The sequence below is a fragment of the Caretta caretta genome, chromosome 9 (genome assembly GCF_965140235.1).
Source record: "Caretta caretta isolate rCarCar2 chromosome 9, rCarCar1.hap1, whole genome shotgun sequence".
In the NCBI taxonomy this organism is placed as follows: Eukaryota; Metazoa; Chordata; order Testudines; family Cheloniidae; genus Caretta; species Caretta caretta.
Window position 1 is genome coordinate 23,602,472 of NC_134214.1, and position 23,521 is coordinate 23,625,992.

The following is a 23,521-nucleotide window of genomic DNA, read 5'->3' on the forward strand; positions in this document are numbered from 1 at the left end:
GGATTTCACAGGTGGACAAGGGCATGAGAGAGGTAAATTGACAAGTGGCTAAATTATGGGAGTCAGAAAGGTTGATGATTGCCCATCGCAAAATTGTATAACCAACACTAGAGTTATTCAAGGAAGCAATAATATACCTTTCTAACGGAACGGTTAACAATCTGGGAATCTGGCAGGGCTGGGGCGAAATCAGCCAAGCTAACCGCTGGTGCCTCTGGTGGCAGGTGTCCAGCACAGATACTCATTCAACAGGGGTCCAGTTCCCTGATAAGCCAGAACGGGAAGTGGACTTGGGGGGAGGGCATCTTCCAAAGCAACTGAAGAACCGTGTTGATGTACCTAATGTCTGGTACAGTGAGGAGACAACCCCTTTTCCTCTGCCCCTTAACCCTCATACATGAGAATGGCTGTAGGAGTTACCATAATAAGACAAGGTGTGGAGGGATAACAGCTGTCCTCCAGCGTATTGAACAGATTGCACTGTACAAGTTATTGCTGGATAGCTCACAGATCAGTTAAGTTACTAAAGCTGTGGCCTAATTAAATCTCATTCCTTGTGTCTTATCTTTCTTCTTGCATGTCTGGGACAATGTGCTGCTGCAGAAAGTAAGAGAACCTTTAACAGGGCACAGAAATGCAGTACAGGCCTAGAATCTTCACCTCTTTAAAGAAGGTTTTTACAGAATCCCCCACCACACACACACTTTTTCTGGAACCCATAAAACAAACAAAAACCAGAACAATGACAGCAAACACATTTGAAATTCACATGCTAGTTCTTCTGCAGGAGATAACTAACACACATTGATTTCCACGTCCCAGAACAATTTAGACACTATCAACGATGGTATACAAATGAGAACAGCCACACTGGTTTGATGGGAGAAGGTGGGGAAAAGATTCAATATTTGCCAAAGTGTGGGGGACAAAATCAACTGGGACACAGGTTTCACTTTGTGATATTATAAACAATGCAGTAAAATTATTGCTTCTATTACATATTTATGTAGCATCACTTACCAGCTGCCTCAAGAACCAACTGCAATCTAGCTTTGGCCTGTTCAGCAAGAGACTGAAAAGAAAGATAAGATTTACAATAAACTGTAGCATTATTAAAACAAATTTTTGTATACATTTACATGTAATGTATTATTTCATATACAAACACACACTAAATTTAAGTCTGGTAGAAACCATTACACACCACTCAATTTACTTCTGTACTTACATTCCCAACAGTGGATTATCCCCTTTATTTTTGTCATTGCGTCAACAAGTCCCATCATCTTAAAGGTAACATTGAAGCTAAATTCAGTTATGAGCTAAGTTCTCAAGATCTGGGTGAGAGTATGAACATGTGGTAGGACAGAACCAAAGAAGTTATTCATAGAAAAGATTGAGTTAATGAGTCTAAATACTGAGGTGCTCATGCATCACTCCTTTTCAACCATTCAAATTCAGCCATTCCGTGTGGCAACTCTAGTGCCTGGTTTTATAAAAAAGTAGCATTAGGACCAATGAAAAATGTACTTTAATATGACTGGTATAGCTTGTGGTTACATACCCCATTTTGTGTCTGTTCTGTTTAGTTCCTCTCCATAGATGTTCTTTCATACCAAAGGGGGACAAATGTCCTTCCATTGCCAGTGTCAACCACTCTGCTAATCATTCCAGGGGACCTAACAATTTTATTGTGTCCCATGTACTTGCTACCCCTCTAATTTTGGGGTCACCTGCAATTCTGATCACAGTTCAATTTACACAAAAAACACATTTATCATTAAGCAGTTACCCAAGTTTCGGAAGGTACTCATTGTCTGTTGCCTGTCAAAAAGCCTCTGGAAACATTGAGAGATTCCTAGTCTAGACTACAATAGTAAGAAGTGTCATGGCTTGAAAAAGGACACACGATTCACAGGAACAGATGTAGCTCCATGGACCACCAATGGATTAAGTCATCCATCCCATCTCTATCTCTGTAGGACTGTGTCCCTACATTATGTTATTGTTTTGGCCAGTCTGAGTACTGGCCAAAACAAGTCTAAGATTGGTGACCTTTCTGGTGAAAACAAACAAAAAAGGCATTTAACACTTCGGCCATTGCTGCATTTGTTATGGTCTTTCCCTCCTCATTGATTAATGGGCCTACCCTGTTCTTCATTGTCTTCTTACTTCTAATGTATTTGTAAAATGTTTTCTTGTTACTCTTTATGTCCCTCACAAGATTTAATCTCAGTTTGTGCCTTATACAGCAACAGTACCAATTCTATAACCAGTAAAGTGTTTGAGCAACATACTGATGGCACTTCCATTATCTTCAGCAAGGAGAGGTGCCAATGTCTGGAGTCACAGCATCTCCATAGGTCTTTTCAAGTACAGATTGGTGTGAATGACCATCCCACCAATCTTTAATGGCCAGACATACAAGAACATCCACTGCCCCCACCAAACAGCCAGCAACAAAGGAGGCTACCACTACACCTTCCCACTGCAGCCTCTCCAGTAAGACTCAAAGACTCCAAAAATGACTTCCACCCATGTCAGGCACTCTCCCCATACACTGCTGATGCAACAGAACTGGTTGAATATATTCTTTGTGAGTTAGGAGAGTTCACTATGCAACAGGACGCTGTTACCTGCCAGCCACCCCGAATTACTTCACTTCTCACAAAAGTTATCAGGGTCAGAAAAGTTCCATTCAGGAGCCTAGCAGGTCTTGATGCCTCAAATAAAGGAATCTGCTCACTTTGGCACCAGTTTGTATAGCACCATAGTCTGAAAGAAGGAAACTTTTCACTGATTGACAGTGCCAACTTTAGCACCAGCCTCTTCCCCCACAGAACTAAGTGGAACGCCTTGGGTCAGCTGAAAGTTGAACACAATCATTGCAGCATCATACCACAAGAATGCAGGAGCAAGGCATGTGGTGGTGAAGTCCACTGCACTGTTGCAGTGTCTATGAAGAGCAATGATAGCTCTCAAGGCTCAGTATCAGATTCCCACACTCATTCATATGGGTGGCTAACTTGTCCCTCCCACAATTTCTCACCACCCCAAAACCTCACCATCGTTTGTTGCCAGATTTTTGGTAGGTATTATGGCAGAGTTGAGTCTTGGAAAGGGATTCAAAGGAGAAGAGGGTAGCAGGCTTACAGATAAGTTCATAATAAGAGACCATGTGTAAAGAATAGCATGGAATGAAGTGCAAAGACGCTTGTGGGCAAAGCAGGTAGTTGAGACTAGCTTTGTTTGCAGAGTCGAGGGGCAGGAAGAAAGTAATACAAGACAAGAAATGTATAAACAGGAAAGGGAAAAGTTGCAAAGGCACCTGACAGTTCATCAACTCAACCATCATAGACTAATGGGGTTTGGTCTGCAAGACCCTCAGACTTTCTGAGCAAGAGTTGGTGATGTAGCTAATATCAGTATGGTTCGTATGAACATGGATAGTTTTAATGCTCCACGTCTCCCTGATGTCAAGGCACGGATGCTTAGAAAAAGTGGGGAAGCTGGAAAAGGTATACCAAGTGTTTCCCCTTTTCACAACTACCTGGGCTTTCTGTCCCTTATGCCAAGATATATTCTCCATGTTTTGTCAATTTAAACATGATAGTGAGTGTCATCTTTCAAGTGTGTCCTTAATACAAATGTTATATAACTTGATAATATCATTTTTCAATATATTTATCACAATATTTAAGTCTTACAAATCATGCATATATACATCAACTAAGGATTAAAAATAGTGATTTTAATTTGAAAATATTTCGTTATAGTTCTAACATAGAATATTCCTATCTGAGTGTAACTCATCTATCAGCATAGAATACTTTAATGTCCCACTTCTTAGGTTATGATACTTTCACAGAAACTTCCGTCAGTTAGTCCAGTATGCCAGATATAATTCCTCCAAAGATATCTAAATGGCCATAGTCTGTTTTTCATCATTAGTAAAACAAGTATCCTAAATGAAGAATTTTTGTGAAGACAATATGGAAAGCTGTTTATACATGTAATAATTAACTTTTCCTTCCTGCTTTAAATTTTTTTTTAAAATTATCACCAAACACTGAAAAAGGTCATTATTCAAAATGGTTTGGTTTTCTTCTCCAGAATTTTAATGGAATTTTTTATCTTCTATTGGCCTTTGAGTACTAGTCAACGAAGGAATTTATTGTCTTTTGTATCAATAATCCACCAATTCAGGTTCCTGAATTTCATGTTTGTTGACCCTCTCAAAGAATTCTAATAGAATGGTGAGGCATGATCTCCCTTTACAAAAACTGTGTTTACTCTTCCCCAACATACTGTATTCATCTGTGTGTCTGATAATTCTTGACGATGGTTTCAACCAATTTGCCTGGTACTGAAGTTAGACTTAACACCTGTAATTGCCACATCAGCTATCTGACAGTAGTCTGGTGCAGAGACTGATTTATGCAATAGGTTACATACCACAGTTATGTAGGCAATTTCATATTTGAATTCCTTCAGAACTCTTGGGTGAATACCATCTGGTCCTTGTCCTGGTCCTCTGTTGACACCTCAGTCTGGGGCAGTTCCTCAGATTTTTCACCTAGAAAGAATGGCTGAGGTGTGGGAATCCCTCTCTCATCCTCTGCAGTGAGAACCAGTGCAAAGAATTCACTTATCTTCTCTGCAATGGCCTTGTCTTCCTTGAGAGCTCCTTTAGCACCTTGATCATCCAGTGACCCCACTGACTGTTTGGCAGGCTTCCTGCTTATGATGTATTTAAAGTTTTATTTGATTTTATTATTGCTTCTTAATGTTAATTTAATACATGTTTGTATGTGTATGGTGATTTAACAGCAACAGCATCATGTGGGAGGTAGAAAATACAAGTGATATAACTGAAATGAACAGACCTAACTATTCATCTTTACACTGACCTAAACCCATGCATAGGGCCCTACAAAATTCAGGGTCCATTTTGGTCAATTTCATGGTCATCAGATTTTAAAAATAGTAAATTTCATGATTTTAGCTCTTTAAATCTGAAATTTCACAATGTTGTAATTGTAGGGGTCCTGACCCAAAGGAAGTTGGGGGGTTGGGAGGTTTGCAAGGTTATTGTAGAGGGGATTGCAGTACGGCTACCTTTACTTCTGTGCTGCTGCTGGCGGCGGCACTACCTTCAGAGGTGGGCAGCTGGAGAGTGGTGGCTACTGGCCGGGAGCTCAGCTCTGAAGGCAGAGCTGCCGCCAGCAGCAGCGGAGAAGCAAGGATGGCATGGTATGGTATTGCCACCTTTACTTCTGTGCTGCTGCTGGAACGGTGCTGCCTTCCAGAGCTGGGTGCCCAGTCAACAGCCGCTGCACTCCAGCCACCCAGCTCTGGAAGGCAGTGCAGAAGTAAGGGTGGCAATACCATGAACCCCCTAAAATAACCATGTGAGCCCCCCCGCAACTCCCTTTTGGGTCAGGACCCCCAATTTGAGAAAGGCTGTTCTCCCCCATGAAATCTGTATAGTATAGGGTAAAAGCACAGAAAAACAGATTTCACAGGGAGAGACCAGATTTCACTGCCCATAAATTTGGTAGGGCCCTACCCATGCAGGACACTGATATCATGTACTGAACAGAGCACAGAACCATTAAGTTCCAGAAAATAATACTCAAACTTATTCCATATTCCACATATTGAAACTGAAGTTGAATATAAAAGAAAAACAAATGTGGTTATTCCAATGGGAAAAAATAATGAATTATATAGACAAAAAAGGGAAAATGTTTGTCAGCATAACTTAAATTATTCTTGACAAGCAAATTTACGAAGGAAAAGAAACAGAGCTACTTTGCATTACAATATAACTAATTCTTTGTTACAATTAATATCATGCAATTAGATTTTGGAGCATTAATTGCCACAAAAAATTATACAGAATATGCAAAAGATTTGTTTGATACATTAATTTTATTCTTGTTAATTTACTAGAAGAACATTATGAGGTTTTTTTTTTATTAAAAATAAAATAAATGCTAACAAACATGATTGTCTTGCTTTGGCATATAATTTAAAATACCACATTATATTGAAGAGTCAATGATAGTAAGGCACATAGTATTCCTCATAAATTTGATTTTTCTCAGCTGTAAACTTGTCACATATCAGAAATGTTATATATGAAACACCAAGAAATGTTTCATGACAAATTCTCACACAAAATTGTCCAAAGCATGTCTTACTAAACTTTTGAACGTGTCATGAATAGACTGAGAAACCATATTGCTTCATCTGCTTTTAAATGTTTTACACTGGTGATTCCTAGTCTTTTTGGGAAACTATGAGATGCCAAGATGAAGAACTCAGTTGTACATGTCAGCAAGCAGTTCAACTATGCTTTCTGTTCTTCCACACCCTGCAACTCAGAGGCAAAAGATAGGAAAGCAAACAAGAAACAGTCAACAGTCAGGATCCCAGCTGCCCTACTGGAGCAGTCACAAAGGTAAGAGAATATACTTCACACTCCTACATCTCCATGATCCACTGGTTCAGCTCAGTAGGTTGGAATTATCAGTATATTCAGAACTGTAGTTTACAACTACTATTAAACATTTTACGTAGATAAATCTGTTATTTACAAAAAACAATGCTTACTATGTTAAATATATACTGACAACAGTGTGTTAATATTGAAACTAATACAGATGATATCAAGTAAATTTGAGAATTAGTCCTGATTTTACACTTAAAATATTAAAGTAGAGTGAGAAAGTAATATAAATCAAGGAGAATTTGCTGACATCTCATATGTATTCTTCACTGGTATTAGTAGGGGTGAATTAGTGCTGGGGACACTGCTGTGGTAATGAGAGACCACAGTGAAGGTATAAATTGGTTAGGTGAACACTGGGCTGAAGAAGAAGCTGACTGGTCAAAAGGAGAGAGTACATGCACTAAACTGCTACTTTTTTATTTTACAGAAGGGGATGTAATTTAATGATTAGAACATTAGACTGGAAGTTATTAGTTCCATTCTTGTAATTAATGTGCTATATGATCATTTGGGTCACTTCTCTGAGGTTGAGAAGAACTATCTGTATAAAGAAGATAACACTTAACCACCTCACAGGCCTGTTCGGAGGCTTAATAACTAACTACAAAAAATAAATGAATTCTGGTATTTGACTCCCCTGGCCCTTTTAAAAACTTGGACCCAAACATCCAGATACATGAGAGGACTTTTGCTTAGACTACTGCTTTTTAGCTGGTTCTCAAAGCACTGTAGCACAGACACACGCAGAGCACCAATGGGACTATGAAGCTATGTCATAAATATAAAGGGAAGGCTAACCACCTTTAAATCCCTCCTGGCCAGAGAAACCTGTAAAGGGTTAAGAAGCTAAGACAACCTCGCTGACACCTGACCAAAATGACCAATGAGGAGACAAGATACTTTCAAAGCTGGAGGGGGTGGAGGGGAAACAAAGGGTTCTCTCTGTCTGTGTGTTGTTTTTGCTGGGACCAGAGCAGGAATGCAGGTCAGAACTCCTGTAAAAAGTCAGTAAGCAATCTAGTTAGATATGCGTTAGATTCTGTTTTGTTTAAATGGCTGATAAAATAAGTTGTGCTGAATGGAATATATATTTCTGTTTTTGTGTCTTTTTGTAACTTAAGGTTTTGCCTAGAGGGATTCTCTATGTTTTGAATCTGATTACCCTATAAGGTATTTACCACCCTGATTTTACAGAGGTGATTCTTTTACTTTTTAATTAAAATTCTTCTTTTAAGAACCTGATTGCCTTTTCATTGTTCTTAAGATCCAAGGGTTTGGGTCTGTGTTCACCTATGCAAATTGGTGAGGATTTTTTTTTTAATCAAGCCTTCCCCAGGAAAGGGGGTGTAGGGCTTGGGAGGATACTGGGGGGGGGGGGGGGGGGAAAGAAGTTTCCAAGTGGGCTCTTTCCCTGTTATATTTGTTAGACGCTTGGTAGTAGCAGCAATAAAGTCCAGGGACAAAAGATAAAATAGTTTGTACCTTGGGGAAGTTTTAACCTAAGCTGGTAAAAATAAGCTTAGGGGTTTTTCATGCAGGTCCCCACATCTGTACCCTAGAGTTCAGAGTGGGGAAGGAACCTTGACAAGCTATTATTGAAGATAGAATTTAAACAGAAATTACAGCTAGCTTATATTGTATTTCTTCCATGACGGGATAAGTATTTTGATGACAACACAACAACTGGACAGTACTTCATTAAAAGTTTTATCTTCTAGATTAAATTGCTCGTAGCCCAATGTACTTAAAACAGATTATGATATTAATGTACAGACAATTTTATTACAAGATACAGGGGCAGGTATTTATAGTTTTAAACGTTATATTATTCTTCATGGTTTTTAGACAAGGATCAAACTAGAAAATAAACAAGGATGCTCTCTCAAGTAAAGCTCCAACCACTTAGATTGTAAACATTTTGGAGCAGGCAGGGATTGTGTGTACAGCGCCTAGCACAATGTGGTCCTGGTCCTTGACTGGGGATCCTGGGCCCTACAATAATACAAATAATTATGTCTTCTCAATAAGATGCCACTCATTATGAATACCTTCACAATAAAGCCTTGTTTCCTGAATACTTTAATCAGTTAAACTATGTTAATTAGTACCTCCAATAGGATAAAGTTTCACATTTTACAGAACTATTGTTTCAGAATATCTGCAGACTCAGGCCAATTTATCAGAATTGGCTTATATCCAGTTCATATTTCAAAAGTTAATCTCTGCAACCACAAAGTCTACAGAGACTTTAAAACATAAATAAAAGCAGGGGGAAAAGTAAATGAACACTTCGGTTCAAGGAAAGCTGAGATTAAGGGAAATGTACTGGTTCCCTGAGCTACTGCAAACCAGCCCACTTCACTCCTTGGTTTTTAATGCCCATTTAGAATCTTGTAACTTTACTTCCTTTCTAGTTTTGTCATCTACCTTTTAGCAAACATCTACTGTGAGGAAGCTGTTCTAGATTTGATTTTGACAAATAGGGAAGAACTGGTTGAGAATTTGAAAGTGGAAGGCAACTTGGGTGAAAGTGATCATGAAAGGGCAGAGTTCATGATTATAAGGAATGGTAGGAGGGAGAACAGCAGAATAAAGACAATGGATTTCAAGATGGCAGACTTTAGCAAACTCAGACAGTTGGTAGGTAAAATCCCATGGGAAGCAAGTCTAAGGGGAAAAACAATTGAAGACCGTTGGCAGTTTTTCAGAGACTTTATTAAGGGCCCAAGAGCAAACTATCCCACTGCGTAGGAAAGATAGGAAGTATGGCAAGAGACCACCCTGGCTTAACCAGGAGATCTTAAATGATCTCAAACTCAAAAAAGAGTCCTACAAAAAGTGGAAACTTGGTCAAATTACAAAGGATGAATATAAACAAACTACACAAGTATGTAGGGACAAAATTAGAAAAGCCAAGGCACAAAATGAGATCAAACTAGCTAGGGACATAAAAGGAAACAAAAAAAATTCTACAGAAACATTAGAAGCAAGAGGAAGACCAAGGACAGAGTAGGCCCATTACTCAACGAGGGGGGAAGCCAATAACAGAAAATGTGGAAATAGCAGAGGTCCTTAATGACTTCTTTGTTTCGGTTTTCACCAAGAAGGTTGGTGGCGATTGGACGTCTAACATAGTGAATGCCAGCGAAAATGAGGTAGGATCTGAGTCTAAAATAGGGAAAGAACAAGTCACAAATTACTTAGATAAGTTAGAAGTCTTCAGATCACTAGGGCCTGAAGAAATGCATCCTAGAATACTCAAGGAGCTAACTGAGGAGATATCTGAGCCATTAGCAATTATCACTGAAAAGTCACGGAAGATGGGACACATTCCAGAAGACTGAAAAAGGGCAAATATAGTGTCCATCTACAAAAAGGGAAATAAGGACAACCCAGGGAATTACAGACCAGTCAGCTTAACTTCTCTACCCGGAAAGATATTGGAGCAAACAATTAAGCAATCAATTTGCAAACACCTAGAAGATAAGAAGGTGATAAATAACTGTCAGCATGGATTTGTCAAGAACAAATTGATAGCTTTCTTTGACAGGATAACAAGCCTTGTGGATGGGGGGGAAGGGGTATATCTTGACTTTAGTAAGGCTTTTGATACTGTCTCACATGACCCTCTCATAAACAAAGTAGAGAAATGCAACCTAGATGGAGCTACTATAAGGTGGGTGCATAACTGGTTGGAAAAACGTTCCCAGAGAGTAGTTATCAGTGGTTCACCGTCATACTGGAAGGGCATAATGAGAGGGGTCCCACAGGGATCGGTTCTGGGTCTGGTTCTGTTCAATATCTTCATCAATGATTTAGATAATGGCATAGAGATTATACTTATAAAGTTTGCGGACAATACCAAGCTGGGAGGGGTTGCAAGTGCTTTGGAGGATAGGATTAAAATTCTAAATGATCTGGACAAACATGAGAAAGGGTCTGAAGTAAATAGGATGCAATTCAATAAGGACAAATCCAAGTACTCCACTTAGGAAGGAACAATCAGTTGCACACATACAAGATGGGAAATGACTGCCGAGGAAGGAGTACTGCGGAAAGGGATCTGGGGGTCATAGTGGATCACAGGCTAAATATGAGTCAACAGTGTAACATTGTTGCAAAAAAAGCAAACATTCTGGGTTGTATTAGCAGGCGTATTGTAAGCAAGACACAAGAAGTAATTCTTCTGCTCTACTCCACGTTCATTAGGTCTCAACTGGAGTACTGTGTCCAGTTCTGGGTGCCACATTTCAGGAAAGATGTGGACAAACTGGAGTAAGTCCAGAGAAGAGCAACAACAATGATTAAAGGTCTAGGAAACATGACCTATGAGGGAAGATTGAAAAAATTGGGTTTGTTTAGTCTTGAGAAGAGAAGACAGAGGGGACATAACAGTTTTCAAGTACATAAAAAGTTGTTACAAAGAGAAAGGAGAAAACTTGTTCTTCTTAACCTCTGAAGATAGGACAAGAAGCAACGGGCTTAAATTGCAGCAAGGGAGGTTTAGGTTGGACATTAGGAAAAATTTCCTAACTGTCAGAGTGATTAGGCACTGGAATAAATTGCCTTGGGAGGTTGTAGAATCTCCATCATTGGGGATTTTTAAGAGCAGGTTGGACAAACACCTTTCAGGGATGGTCTAGATAATACTTAGTCCTGCCTTGAGTGCAGGGGACTGGGCTAGTTGACGTCTTGAGGTCCCTTCCTGTTCTATGATTCTATGATCTATTGCTTTCCACAGACAGCAAAAGCAAGTATGGCTGTGTTGCATTTAGCTCTGTGCACCACCAGCAATATGGACAAAGCTCAGTTTCTGAAATTCTTCATTAATTTTTGCTTCCTCTGACAATCTCTAGCAATACAGCAGCAACAAAATTATTGCACAATCCTATTCACTAACTGTGGTGTTTAGCTTTTATTTGGCTGCTTTAAATCATTTTTTTTTCTCAGCTTTCACATGACAAGACCTGGCATGAAAAAAAAAAGCACTTTTCATATGACTATCTCTGAGCATTTTACAAAGGTAAATATATCCACTTTACAGACCAGGAAAACAAGGAATAAAAAGGTTATGTGCTTAGCCTGGGTTACAGAATGAGTCAGCAAAGTTTAAAGAGAATCCAGGTTTCTTGACTCCTCTGAGCTAACTGTTCAACAGTGTTCCTAGGGTGTTGTTAAAACATAGAGCTATTCCCCACTTTACAACATTAAATGACAAATAATTTAACAGGCTAAAATGTTTGAATAGGTGTCTTATTGCAATTATAAAATGGAGAAACATCAAATTTAAATTTTTATTTTTTTAAAAAATCCTGTAATACCCTTGAATATTCCCTCCCATTATAAAATGTGTTTTCATAGTGCATTCATAATAAAAAGAAAATGTTTGATTATATTTATTCCTTTTCTAATGTTAAAGACTTTAAAAAAGCAAATGCAGTAGAACCTCAGAGTTACAAACACCTTGGGAATGGAGGCTGTTCGTTATTCTGAACAAAACGTTATAGTTTTTCTTTCAAAAGTTTACAACTGAACATTGACTTAATAGAGCTTTGAAACTTTACTATGCAGAAGAAAAACGCTACTTTTAACCATCTTAGTTTACATGAAAGAAGCACAGAAATAGTTTCCTTACCTTGTCAAATCTTTTTTTTACACTTTCCCTTTATTTTTTTAGTAGTTTACGTTTAAAAGTACTATACCATATCTGCTTTTTCCCCCCCATCTCTGCTGCTGCCTGATTACATACTTCCAAATGAGGTTTGTGATTGATCGGTCAATTCGTTACTCTGAGACTCTACTACAGGTTCCTAAATTATGTTTGAACTGCAGTCCCATTTTGCACTAGATCAGTGGACCTTTCCTAAATTTTACTCATTAAAATAGCACTGAAGATAGTACCTCTCAACATTGATACTTTTATTGTTTTAAAAAAAAACAGTAGAAACTATCTAGTATTAGAAGTGAGTAATGAGCTAATGGTCAGATATAAGACATTGTGCCAAAAGACAGTCTGTGCCAGTGAAGGAATTTTAATTTAAAAAGGAAAAGAGCGGTTTGTTTTAGAGCAGCAGCATCCCATCCTCTCCTTTCAACATGGCTTCAACTGAAACTGAGACTCAGCTTAAATTTTTCATTAGAATCATTGTATCAGGCTTGAAACCACATCTTCAATTTAGCTACTTCAATAAAAAAAATAAGCTAGAAATCAACATAGCTGCCTGTGATGCAGTGTATAAAACAATAACTGAGATAATGGCATTAAATGTAAGAAGTCTTTCAAGAAATCCAGAGCAGAAGGAGAGTGTGACGAACAGGAGAACTATGAAGGGGATCCAGAAGGTCTTAACACCACCCTCCCAAAAAGTCAAAGTTCAGTATGAAAGCTCCATATAAAGGCATAAGTGTATTAATATTTATAAATAATGCACGTGGTTCTTGTCTAATAGTAACATTATGAACCTTGAGATCAGATGTATGGAAAAAGAGGTCTAAATAGTGACAATATTGCTGAAAATTATCTTAATCTGAATTGCAACATAATATCTCTGAATTTGATAAGGAAATCTATGTAGTTCATGTTAAAAACTCACAGAATTTTGGTATCAGATGCATGTGGTAATACTGGACTCAATCAGCTTCTTGATATTTATCGTTAATGATATTGGTTAGCTATAGTCTAATTACATAGGTTTTTCTCTCCTGTGCAAAATCTTTAAAAACCAGCCTAACATTTTTTAGCAGAAGACTAAAATAATGTATTGTGTGATCAATCTGCATATATTTAATGATAGTTTGTTTTATCTTTGTATCTGATAAATACGGAGATAGCCATTCTTAAAGCTTTCTCCCTCTCTCATAACAAATGAGTGACAGCCCCTAAGTGCCATGTTTTTCATGACAAACATGACTGACATCCCTTAGATGATAGCACATGCTGCACACATTAATTAAAATGTTTTCCTTATACTTGCAGAGGCTCTAGGATAGAAAATTTCTCACAAAATTACTGCAGTCCAAAGACATTTTGCACAGAAACACTTCGTAATAACACCAAAATGTCTTCCAGGCACACTAACAGGCCTCTACCATATTAAACACCCATGCTATAGACCTCCTCTAAAATAATGTAAAACTTTTCTTTACTCCAGTCATGTGACTTTTTTAGACTGTCCAATTAGATTCATATATATTTAAGCTTTACATAGCATTCCCTTAGAAACAAACCGCACACGTCATATCATCAGTGACGGTCTACACTTCAGGGCAGTAGTTACCACAAATCTGTACTTTAACACTGCAGTTCACACTAGAAATAGCACATGAATCTCATCTTGCTACCTGGCAGCAGTGCCACTTACTCACTGTTTAGATTTCTCCTTGTGGAGAGGAAATCAGCTAAAAGCCAGTTTAAAAACAAAAACCTGAATTAACCAGTGAATATGTGTATTCCTGATCTACTGTAGTTAAGGAAAACCCACATGTGAAGTTGGAGCCCAAGCAAATCCATCATTCTGGATTAATTCCAGATGATGAACTAACTGTATGGTTCAAAAACATTTTGCCATAGATTAGGTCATTAGTCATTTCTCTAGAATTTCATATCTGAAGATGAAGTTCAGGCTTAAAAGAGAAGGAGGCAGAAGAAGTTCAACAAGGAAGGAAGGGGGTAGAGAAGAGAGAGAGAAAGATGCAGGGTTAATAAGGGTTTGAGGCTATAACTGCGACCGTCAAGATGATTGGGGAACTTTTCCCTGTATTACTTGAACTGTTGGACAGTCAGAGAAACCCAATGCAAAGATGACTCAGGGCACTTTAGGGCAAATTAAGTTTGGAAGAGCTATCTTAAAAAACAAGAGCCCTGCTCAGGAGAGTTAAGGATGCATCAACAGTTGCAGTTACCTCTTCAGTCTTATTGCAATATAAGTCCTGTTCAGCTTCTCAAGCAGGTGGTTCTGCATCTATGTATTCCTCTCAAACCTGCCTTCTCCTCAGAGTACAATATAGGAAATGTGCAGAAGTGCCAACACATGGAGTGTAGGGCTGATGAACTGTATTAAGCCAACTAAAGAAGTATGCGATTAATGAAACTCCAATTGCACTCTCTTTACTTCAAAATCTTAAAATTCAGTTGCTACACAGACAAACATTAACAAATATAAAACTGACAAACCTAATATCTATCCCTAAGTAAGGAAGATATGCCGTACCTCTGATTTCTGAGTTACTTACTGATCAATACTGGTCACTATGGGAAAGTTGTTTACCTGAAGTAGACAAAACAAATTATTTGACACATTTTCCTTGCAACTGAGGAAAAGTGACTTCCTCATTCACACAGTTTCCACATCTTTCTCAATGGACATTGCCTGAAACATGAATCCCACTCAGTCTACCTCGGATTAACCTAGATAGAGCTCTCACATATCTTAAACATCTGAGGAAAACTGCAGCTAAAGTGAGGATGCATAACAACCATCTAAGCAAACTGGCCGGCACTCTATTAGACGAGCAAACGCTCAAATTCTCCGATCATCTGGTTTAGCCCTCTGCTACTCTGCAACACAATGAGTATGGCTACATTTGTCTCACACCAAGTTGGTTGATACACAACTACACTCAACCATGTGCATCATAATTGGGATAGCTCGACCTACACCAGTACCTAAGCTCTCTGTGTTAAGCAACATCACTCGTCCACTCATCTGTCATGATGATGCTATAGCCAGAATGGCTAAGATCAGCCAAGCCTATTACTATACACAGGCCTTTTTAACCACTCAAGAATGCTCTTGTCATTGAGGCTCAATGACATCTGTTGTGGGGCCACTTATCTTGCCCAGATTTCTCTGTGATGTTAATTTGCCACACTGCTCACGAAGTCCTTCTGAACAAGACAGGGTCAATGTGCAGTTAGCCTTCACACCTGGGGCCAACAAGAAGATCCCACATGCAGTTGTATATATATCAGACGTTAGACAAAAACATCATATATCACTTACTACTCCCCTCTGACCAGATTTGACGGTGATCTGAGGGTTCTGAACTCACTGATGAGGCTACCAGAAACTCGCTTGGCAGCTCCACAAATGGTAAGAAGACTGTTTCCACAAGTAAGCAAGCACTTGGTGAATGATTTATCAATAATTCTTAAGCTCCAGTGATTGTATCACCAGCAAAATGCAGATGAATCCTGTTCATAACTTCCTTTCCAAGACTGCAGAAAGAACATATCTAAAACAAAAAATCTTACCACATCTGATACATTTGTAAACCGTATCACCTATAGCATTCATTTGCAGATCTACTACCCCCAGTGGAAATGGACATCAAACTCAGCCTTGGTATAAGTGGGCAAATTCCACTAACTTCAATGGAATTATGCCTGCTTACATCAAGATTGAATTTGGCCTTTTAATCATACAGTGGTTACTTGTATGTCTAGAAGACTAAGTGTTAGTAATAACAGTTAAAAGTAGTTGGAAGAGGTACGAGGGTTTTGAATGCTGCTTAGACCCTTAAGGGCTAAGATGGATTATTAAATTTGTGGAGTACAATGGTAGAGGAAAGCTGTAAACAGGCCATGGCATCACCACTGTAGCCAATTGAGAATTAAATAGAAAGAGAGAGAATTGTAACAAGTATCAGAGGGGTAGCCCTGTTAGTCTGTAACACAAAAACAACGAGGAGTCCGGTGGCACCTTAAAGACCAACAGATTTATTTGGGCATAAGCTTTCATGGGTAAAAAACCCACTTCTTCAGATGCATGGAGTGAAAATTACAGATACTGGCATATATTGGCACATGAAGAGAAGGGAGTTACCTTACAAGTGGAGAATCAATGCTGAAGGCCAATTTAGTCAGGGTGGATGGATGTAGTCCACTCCCAATAATTGATGAGGAGACGTCAATACCAAGAGAAGGAAAATTGCTTTTGTAGTCAGCCAGCCACTCCCAGTCCCTATTCAAGCCCAGATTGATGGTGTTAAGTTTGCAAATGAATTGTAGCTCAGCAGTTTCTCTTTGAAGTCAGTTTTTGAAGTTTTTTTTGTTGAAGCATGGGTACTTTTAAATCTGTTACTGGGTAAGCAGTGATATGGCCAAACTTGGAGATAAAGTTATTTAGGTTACAGAAAACTGATTGACCTCGTAAGGAACCTAACCAAGCCGTATGAATGGATATGATGGCAAATTAAATTCAATGCTAACAAACAAATGCTAACATTGGATAGAATAATTTGAACTACTCATATACCATTAATTTAGAACCCAGGAGGGCAGTGGTGGGCAACCCGTGGCCCATCAGGGTAATCTGCTGGTGGGCTGAGAGACAGTTTGTTACATTAGCACGACTGCCCGCAGCTCCCAGTGGCCACAGTTCGCCCTTCCCAGCCAATGGGAGCTGCGGGAAGCAGCGACCAGCACATCCCTGTAGACTGCGCCACTTCCTGCAGCTCCTATTGGCCAGGAATGGCGAACCGCGGCCACTGGGAGCTGCGGGCAGTCATGGAAACGTAAACCAACTGTCTCGCAGCCCATCAGCGGATTACCCTGACGGGCCAGATGCGACCCGCAGACCGCAGGTTGCTCACCACTGCAGTCGGGTATCAGCACAGGACAAAGACCTGGGCATCACTGTGGACAGCTCAATGAAGACCTCTGCTCAATGTGCAACAGTAATCAAAAAAGCAAAGAAAATGTGAGGAAGCATAAAGGAACAGAATGGAGAATATTATGGAACGACATGGAGAATAATATGGAACATGTCATTATTTGATTAAATAAATCAATGGAATGCCCTCAACTGAAATACTGTGTCCAGTTCTGGTTAATATATCTCAAAAATGATAGAACAGAGACAGAGGGTATGACATTCTGTACCCCAAAGCAACATCCTGGCACCTCCATATTTACCATAGTGATATGATTATATGTTTTATACGATTATATGTTTTATACAATTATGATTATATGTTGTTATATATGTTTTATATGTCATGTAAGGTATCAATGGAAAAGTTATGATTTGCTGAATATGATTACCCTATTTATATGCATGTATCATTTTTGTATCTAAAGTTATGAATATTGACTATGTACCAGTATTTCAAATGTGTTTGCTCCCGGGGTGACACCCACAAGGTAGTTTACATCCAATCTAGCCAGCACATTGTGGATGAACCATTCCAGGTAATGGCCTATTAAGAAACAATATGCCATGGAAGAAGCTTTTCCCCACCTAACTGTGCTGGGGACTTAGCTTGGAACAATGAAGTTCCCTCCTCATAGAATAAGCTATAAAAGGGGGATGTAACATCATCAATTGGCCTCACACCCACAACAACTCAACATCTGTAAAGATGTCTGGAAAACAAAAGACCTGGACTGGGGAGGTGGTCCCAAGCTGGAAAGACTGAATCCCAGCGTGTGCGGGAAAGGTTTAGATACTGCTTGATTCAAATCCTGTCTAATATATGGAACTTATATTTGATTTTGTTTTATTTCTTAGGTAACCAACTTTGATCTGTACGCTATTACTTACAATCACTTAAAATCGATCTTTCTGTAGCTAATAAGTCTGTTCTATATTTTTCACTTAAAACAGTGTGTTTGAAGTGCAAAGGGAAATGTGCTCAGGAATAGGGGCTGGTACATTGTCCTCTCCTGGATAACAAGAATATCCAGTATAATAATAGTAAATTCTAACAATAAAAACAAAGGGATATAAACTTTCAAGCTTTGAGGTATAAGCCAATCTCCAATTATTAGGGATTAAGAGCAGGTAGGTTTTCCCTCACCTTCCTGCAGCAGAGTTTCTTCCTCTGAAACACCTGATACTAGCCACAGTCAGAGAAAGGAGACTGGCTAGACAGGTCTGATCCCATATGACTGTCCTGATGTTCTTAAGAGTAGATATCAAAAGGAAGAAATTGAATTTGTTGAAAACTGTGGATCTCAAATTTATGTAGTGGAAATGGTAGTGATTAAGCACTATTTCTGCATATAAAAGTAAGACTTTTCACACTAACTCCCCTGCCCAAAACTATCCTCGGGCAAAATACTTAAGCCCAAAGTAGTCCACAAAGAGTTACAAAGGGATCTCACAAAACTGGATGACTGGACAACAAAATGGCAGATGTAATTCAATGTTGATAAATGCAAAATAATGCACACTGGAAAATGTAATCCCACTATACACAGAAAATGTCGTCTAAATTAGCTGTTACCACTCAAGAAAGATCTTCAAGTTATTGTGTATAGTTCTCTGAAAACATTCCCTCAATGTGCAGCAGCAGTAAAAAAGCTAACAAAGTTAGGAACCATTAGGAAAGGGACAGATAGATAATAAGACAGAAAATATAATGACACTATATAAATCCATGGTATGCCCACACCTTGAATTCTATGTGCAGTTCTGGTTGACCCATCAAAATATACATACATACACACACACACACACACACCCTCCTATTAAATACAGTAGGGAAATAAGGACTAATTTTTACAGACTGTCACACTGATATATCAGGTGCATGAAAAATGTTCAAGGGCTAACCACGAAAGGTAAAACACCACATTCTAAATCCAGAGTGCAGTCTGTTTAGGATAAGCCTTACATACATTCCTGTTCTTATAACAGGAGAGCTTATGGCATGAGGAACCGCAAAAAAATGTGAGTAGGTAGTGTCATACTGTCCATTGGCAATAAGATTACCTTTACAATCATACAGAACACAATGGAGAGCTGAAGATTAATCCTAAGCAAAGAGCATCTTTCTACTGTGATAAAAATCAGTATGTCCATGCTTTAGATGATAAATATCTCCATCTGACAGAATATTCCAAAACTGATAGCTTGGCATAGAGGTTATTCATGCTTCTTTAAGTGAACAGTTTTGTAAGTAATAAACAGGTTATAGCACCATTTCTTAAAATAATTGTAAACTATTTAATGAAGTCTCCCATAAATACATATTTACTATATACTAATGCAGATTATTGAAATATCTTATATCGCTGTATGAATCAGAGGGAGCATAAAAATAATTTGTGTATCCTTATCCTCATTCTACTACCACTGTGTGACGCAGAGGAATTAAAAATTGCAGAAAAATCCTGTGAGGAACAGCAAGGTAGCTTCATCTGCTCGTCATACACACAGGTGACTGTAACACAGATACAGAATAAAACAGCATGATCAATACAGCCAAATAAAAAAGGAGGCAAAGAAGAGCCACGTCAAAAGAGCTAGGAAAGCCATGTTCCTTCTCCAGCATGAACTGAAGTCTGCCTAAAAAATGAGATTAATTAAGGCTTGATCCTGAGCCCATGAGAATGTCTGTGGGTTGTACTCTTCACAGTGGCACACATCCCACTAAGGTGACAGTTGGGTTTTAATTACTTGTAGGAGGAGGGCCTCACAACCAAAAATAGAAGAAGAATGTCTAGGCACCCAAGCAAAGGATCTGAAAGATACCCTGTTTAACCATACAGATCCATGACCTCTGTTAATTTTCACGGACCCTACTACTCCATTAGTTGCTGGTCTTTCAAAATAGGCAGGGACTATACAGGGAAGGAATAAATTGGCCTAATGATTACAATTCAGAGTCCAGAAGAAAAAAAAATAGTGTTAGCATATAAATACCAACATATAACTATCCAAATGAAAAATAGCCTTATGAAATGTTAGAAAAGTCAATCTGTTAAATAATATAATTCCTGAATTTAAAAAGAACAAGAATGAAATGCCTGCAAGCTGCATAGAAACTTTTAAAACACCATAATAGAGGCTCAAACTGTATGCATACCCCAAATATAAAAAACAGTAAGAGGACCAAAAATATGCCACCATAGATAAACAGAGTAAAAGAGGCAGTTACAGAAAAAAAGACATGTTTTAAAAATTGGAAGTCAAATCCTATCAAGGAATATAGAAAGGGACATAAACACTGGCAAGTCAATTGTAAAAATACAATTAGGGAGGCCCAAAAAGAATTTGAAGAGCAGCTAGCAAAAGACACAAAAGCAACAACAAAAATTTTAAGTACATTAGAAGTGGGAATTCTGCCAAGGATGGGGGCCAGGGATGACTAAGGTGCCAAAGGAGCACTCAAGGAAGACAAGGCCATTGCAGACAAGCTAAATGAATTATTTACATCAGTCTTCACTGAGGAGGATGTGAAGGAGATTCCTACACCTCAGCCATTCTTTCTAGGTGACAATTCTGAGGAACCAACCCAGACCGAAATGTCAAAAAAGGAGCTTTTGGAACAAGTTGATTAATTAAATAGTAATAAATCACAAGGACCAGATGGCATTCACTCAAGAGCTCTGAAGGAACTCATATATGAAATAGTATACATAACTGTGGTATGTAACCGATCACTTCAGTCGGCCTCTGTATCAGATGACTGGAGGATAGTTAATGTGACGCTGCTTTTTTAAAAAGTCTCCAGGGGCAATCATGGGTCAGTAAGCCAAACTTCAGTACCAGGCAAATTGGGTGAAACTATAGTCAAGAACAGAATTACTGGACACATAGAAGAACACAATATGTTGGGGAAGAGTCAACACAGCTTTTGTAAAGGGAAATCATGCCTTACCAATCTATTCAAATTTTCTGAGAAGGTCAACAAACATGAGGGCCAAGGTGACCCAGTGGATATAGCGTACTTGGACTTTCAGAAAGCCTTTGACAAGGTCCCTCACCAAAATCTCATAAGCAAAGTACGGAATCATGGGATAAGAGAGAAGGTCCTCTTATGGATCAGTAACTGGTTAAAAAATAGAAAACAAAAGTTAGAAATAAATGGTCAGTTTTTACAGTGGAGAGAGGTAAATAGCGGTCTCCCTCATAGATCTGTACTGGGACCAGCGCTGTTCAACTTGTTCATAAATGATGTGGAAAAAGGGGTGAACAGTGAGATGGCAAAGTTTGCAGATGATATTAAGTTACTCAAAATACTTAAGCCCAAAGTAGTCCACAAAGAGTTACAAAGGGATCTCACAAAACTGGATGACTGGACAACAAAATAGCAGATGTAATTCAATGTTGATAAATGCAAAATAATGCACACTGGAAAATGTAATCCCACTATACACAGAAAATGTCGTCTAAATTAGCTGTTACCACTCAAGAAAGATCTTCAAGTTATTGTGTATAGTTCTCTGAAAACATTCCCTCAATGTGCAGCAGCAGTAAAAAAGCTAACAAAGTTAGGAACCATTCGGAAAGGGACAGATAGATAATAAGACAGAAAATACAATGACACTATACAAATCCATGGTATGCCCACACCTTGAATTCTATGTGCAGTTCCGGTTGATCCATCAAAATACACACACACACACAAACAGAAAAGAATCAGAAAAAGTATAAAAAAGGGGCAAAAAAAATGATTAGGGGTATTGAACAGTTTCCAAATAAGGAGAGATTTAAAAGACTGGGACTGTTCAGCTTGGAAAAGAGATGACTAAAAGGGGGATATGATAGAGGGCTATAAAAATAACAAAAGTTGTGGAGAAAGTGAATAAGGCAGTATTATTTATTCCTTCACATAACACACTCCATAACACACAAACCAAGGATCACCCAATGAAATTAATAGGCAGCAGATTTCAAACAAACCTAAGAAAATTCTTCTTCACACAAAAGCACCGGCAAACCTGCAGAACTCAATGCAAGGGGATGTTTGAAGACCAAAAGTATAACTGGGTTCAAATAAGAATTAGGTAAGTTCATGGAGGATAGGTCCATCAATGGCTGTTAACCAAGATAGTCAGAGATACAATCCAATGTTTTGGGTGTCCCTAAACCTGTGACTGCCAGAAGCTGGGACTGGATGACAGGGATGGATCACTCAATAAATTGCCCTGTTCTGTTCATTCTCTCTGAAGCATCTGGTACCGGTCACACTCAGAAGAAAAAATATTGGGCTAGATGGACCATTGGTCTGACCCAGTATGGCCATTCTTAGGTTTTTAAAGGTTTTTTTTATTTATTTTAATGTAATAGTCATACAAAAATAAAATCAAAGGGAAAAGTACACAATCTCCCCCAAACTAACAGATTTTTCAAGACTCCTATACATCAATACCATAGCATTCATGAACTCCTGTTCAATACATCATACCGATATCAAATGGTTATTACGGTTTTTTGTTTTAAGGTAGGTAGATTGAGAAGTACACGTGCCTTCAAAAATAAATACATTTAAAAAAAAAGATTTCTAACTCTGTTTCCACTATGTTTAGCTACCCAGCTAGAGAGAGACACACAGACAGACAGACCGACAGATTACCTTGGCATCTTAACAGAACTGGTGTGGGGAAAATGCTGGTCAAGGAAAATTATGCCAAATGGTACAACATGAACATAGTTTAGGTTCAGGGACAAGTAATGTCGACTTACTAGAAGTCGATCAAGGACAGGGGCAAATTATTATGGCTAGCTGTTATGTACACATATCTTGGGTTTATAGCAATTATTTTCATGTTATCACAAGAGGAATTTTAAAATTGGTCTAAGAGCTGCTAATTGAAATAAGTAATACACACTGTATTAATTCCAGAAGAAGTTATGGAAAAAGATTAAGAAAATGGCCCCAATCCATGACTTGGACACAATGGATAAACTTCACTATTCACCTACTTAAAGAACTCAAGAGAATTGTAACTAAGACCCATAAATTGGCAAACCCTAGTATTTCTATAAGGAACATTAATGAAAATGACAACACTGACCACAACACACCTTTAATTGGGTGCGGGGGGTGGGGGAGCTTGTTCAGCTTGCAGGGAGAGGGGGAATGCCTTACAACCAGGAGGGGGAGCAAGGCTCAGAAGCTGCTGCAAAAGGGGGAGTTGGTCAGCGGTGACACTGACTCATCCCCAGGGACCGGAAGGACTTGGGGAGTTTAAAAGGGGCAAGCATGGTGGGAGACGCTCCTTTTCCCCAGACCAGGTATAGTAGCACCCTCCCCACGAGATGGCAAAATACC

General features: G+C 38.7%; 1 protein-coding gene across 1 annotated transcript in view; it reads right to left on the minus strand.

The window, feature by feature from the left end:
- Nucleotides 1-23,521, minus strand: part of RSRC1 (arginine and serine rich coiled-coil 1) — a 369,974-nt gene that overhangs the window by 188,409 nt on the left and 158,044 nt on the right. Inside the window, exon 6 of the mRNA XM_048864333.2 lies at nucleotides 1,021-1,072. Coding sequence (XP_048720290.1) covers nucleotides 1,021-1,072 — 52 coding nt within the window. The remainder of the gene's footprint in view (nucleotides 1-1,020; nucleotides 1,073-23,521) is intronic.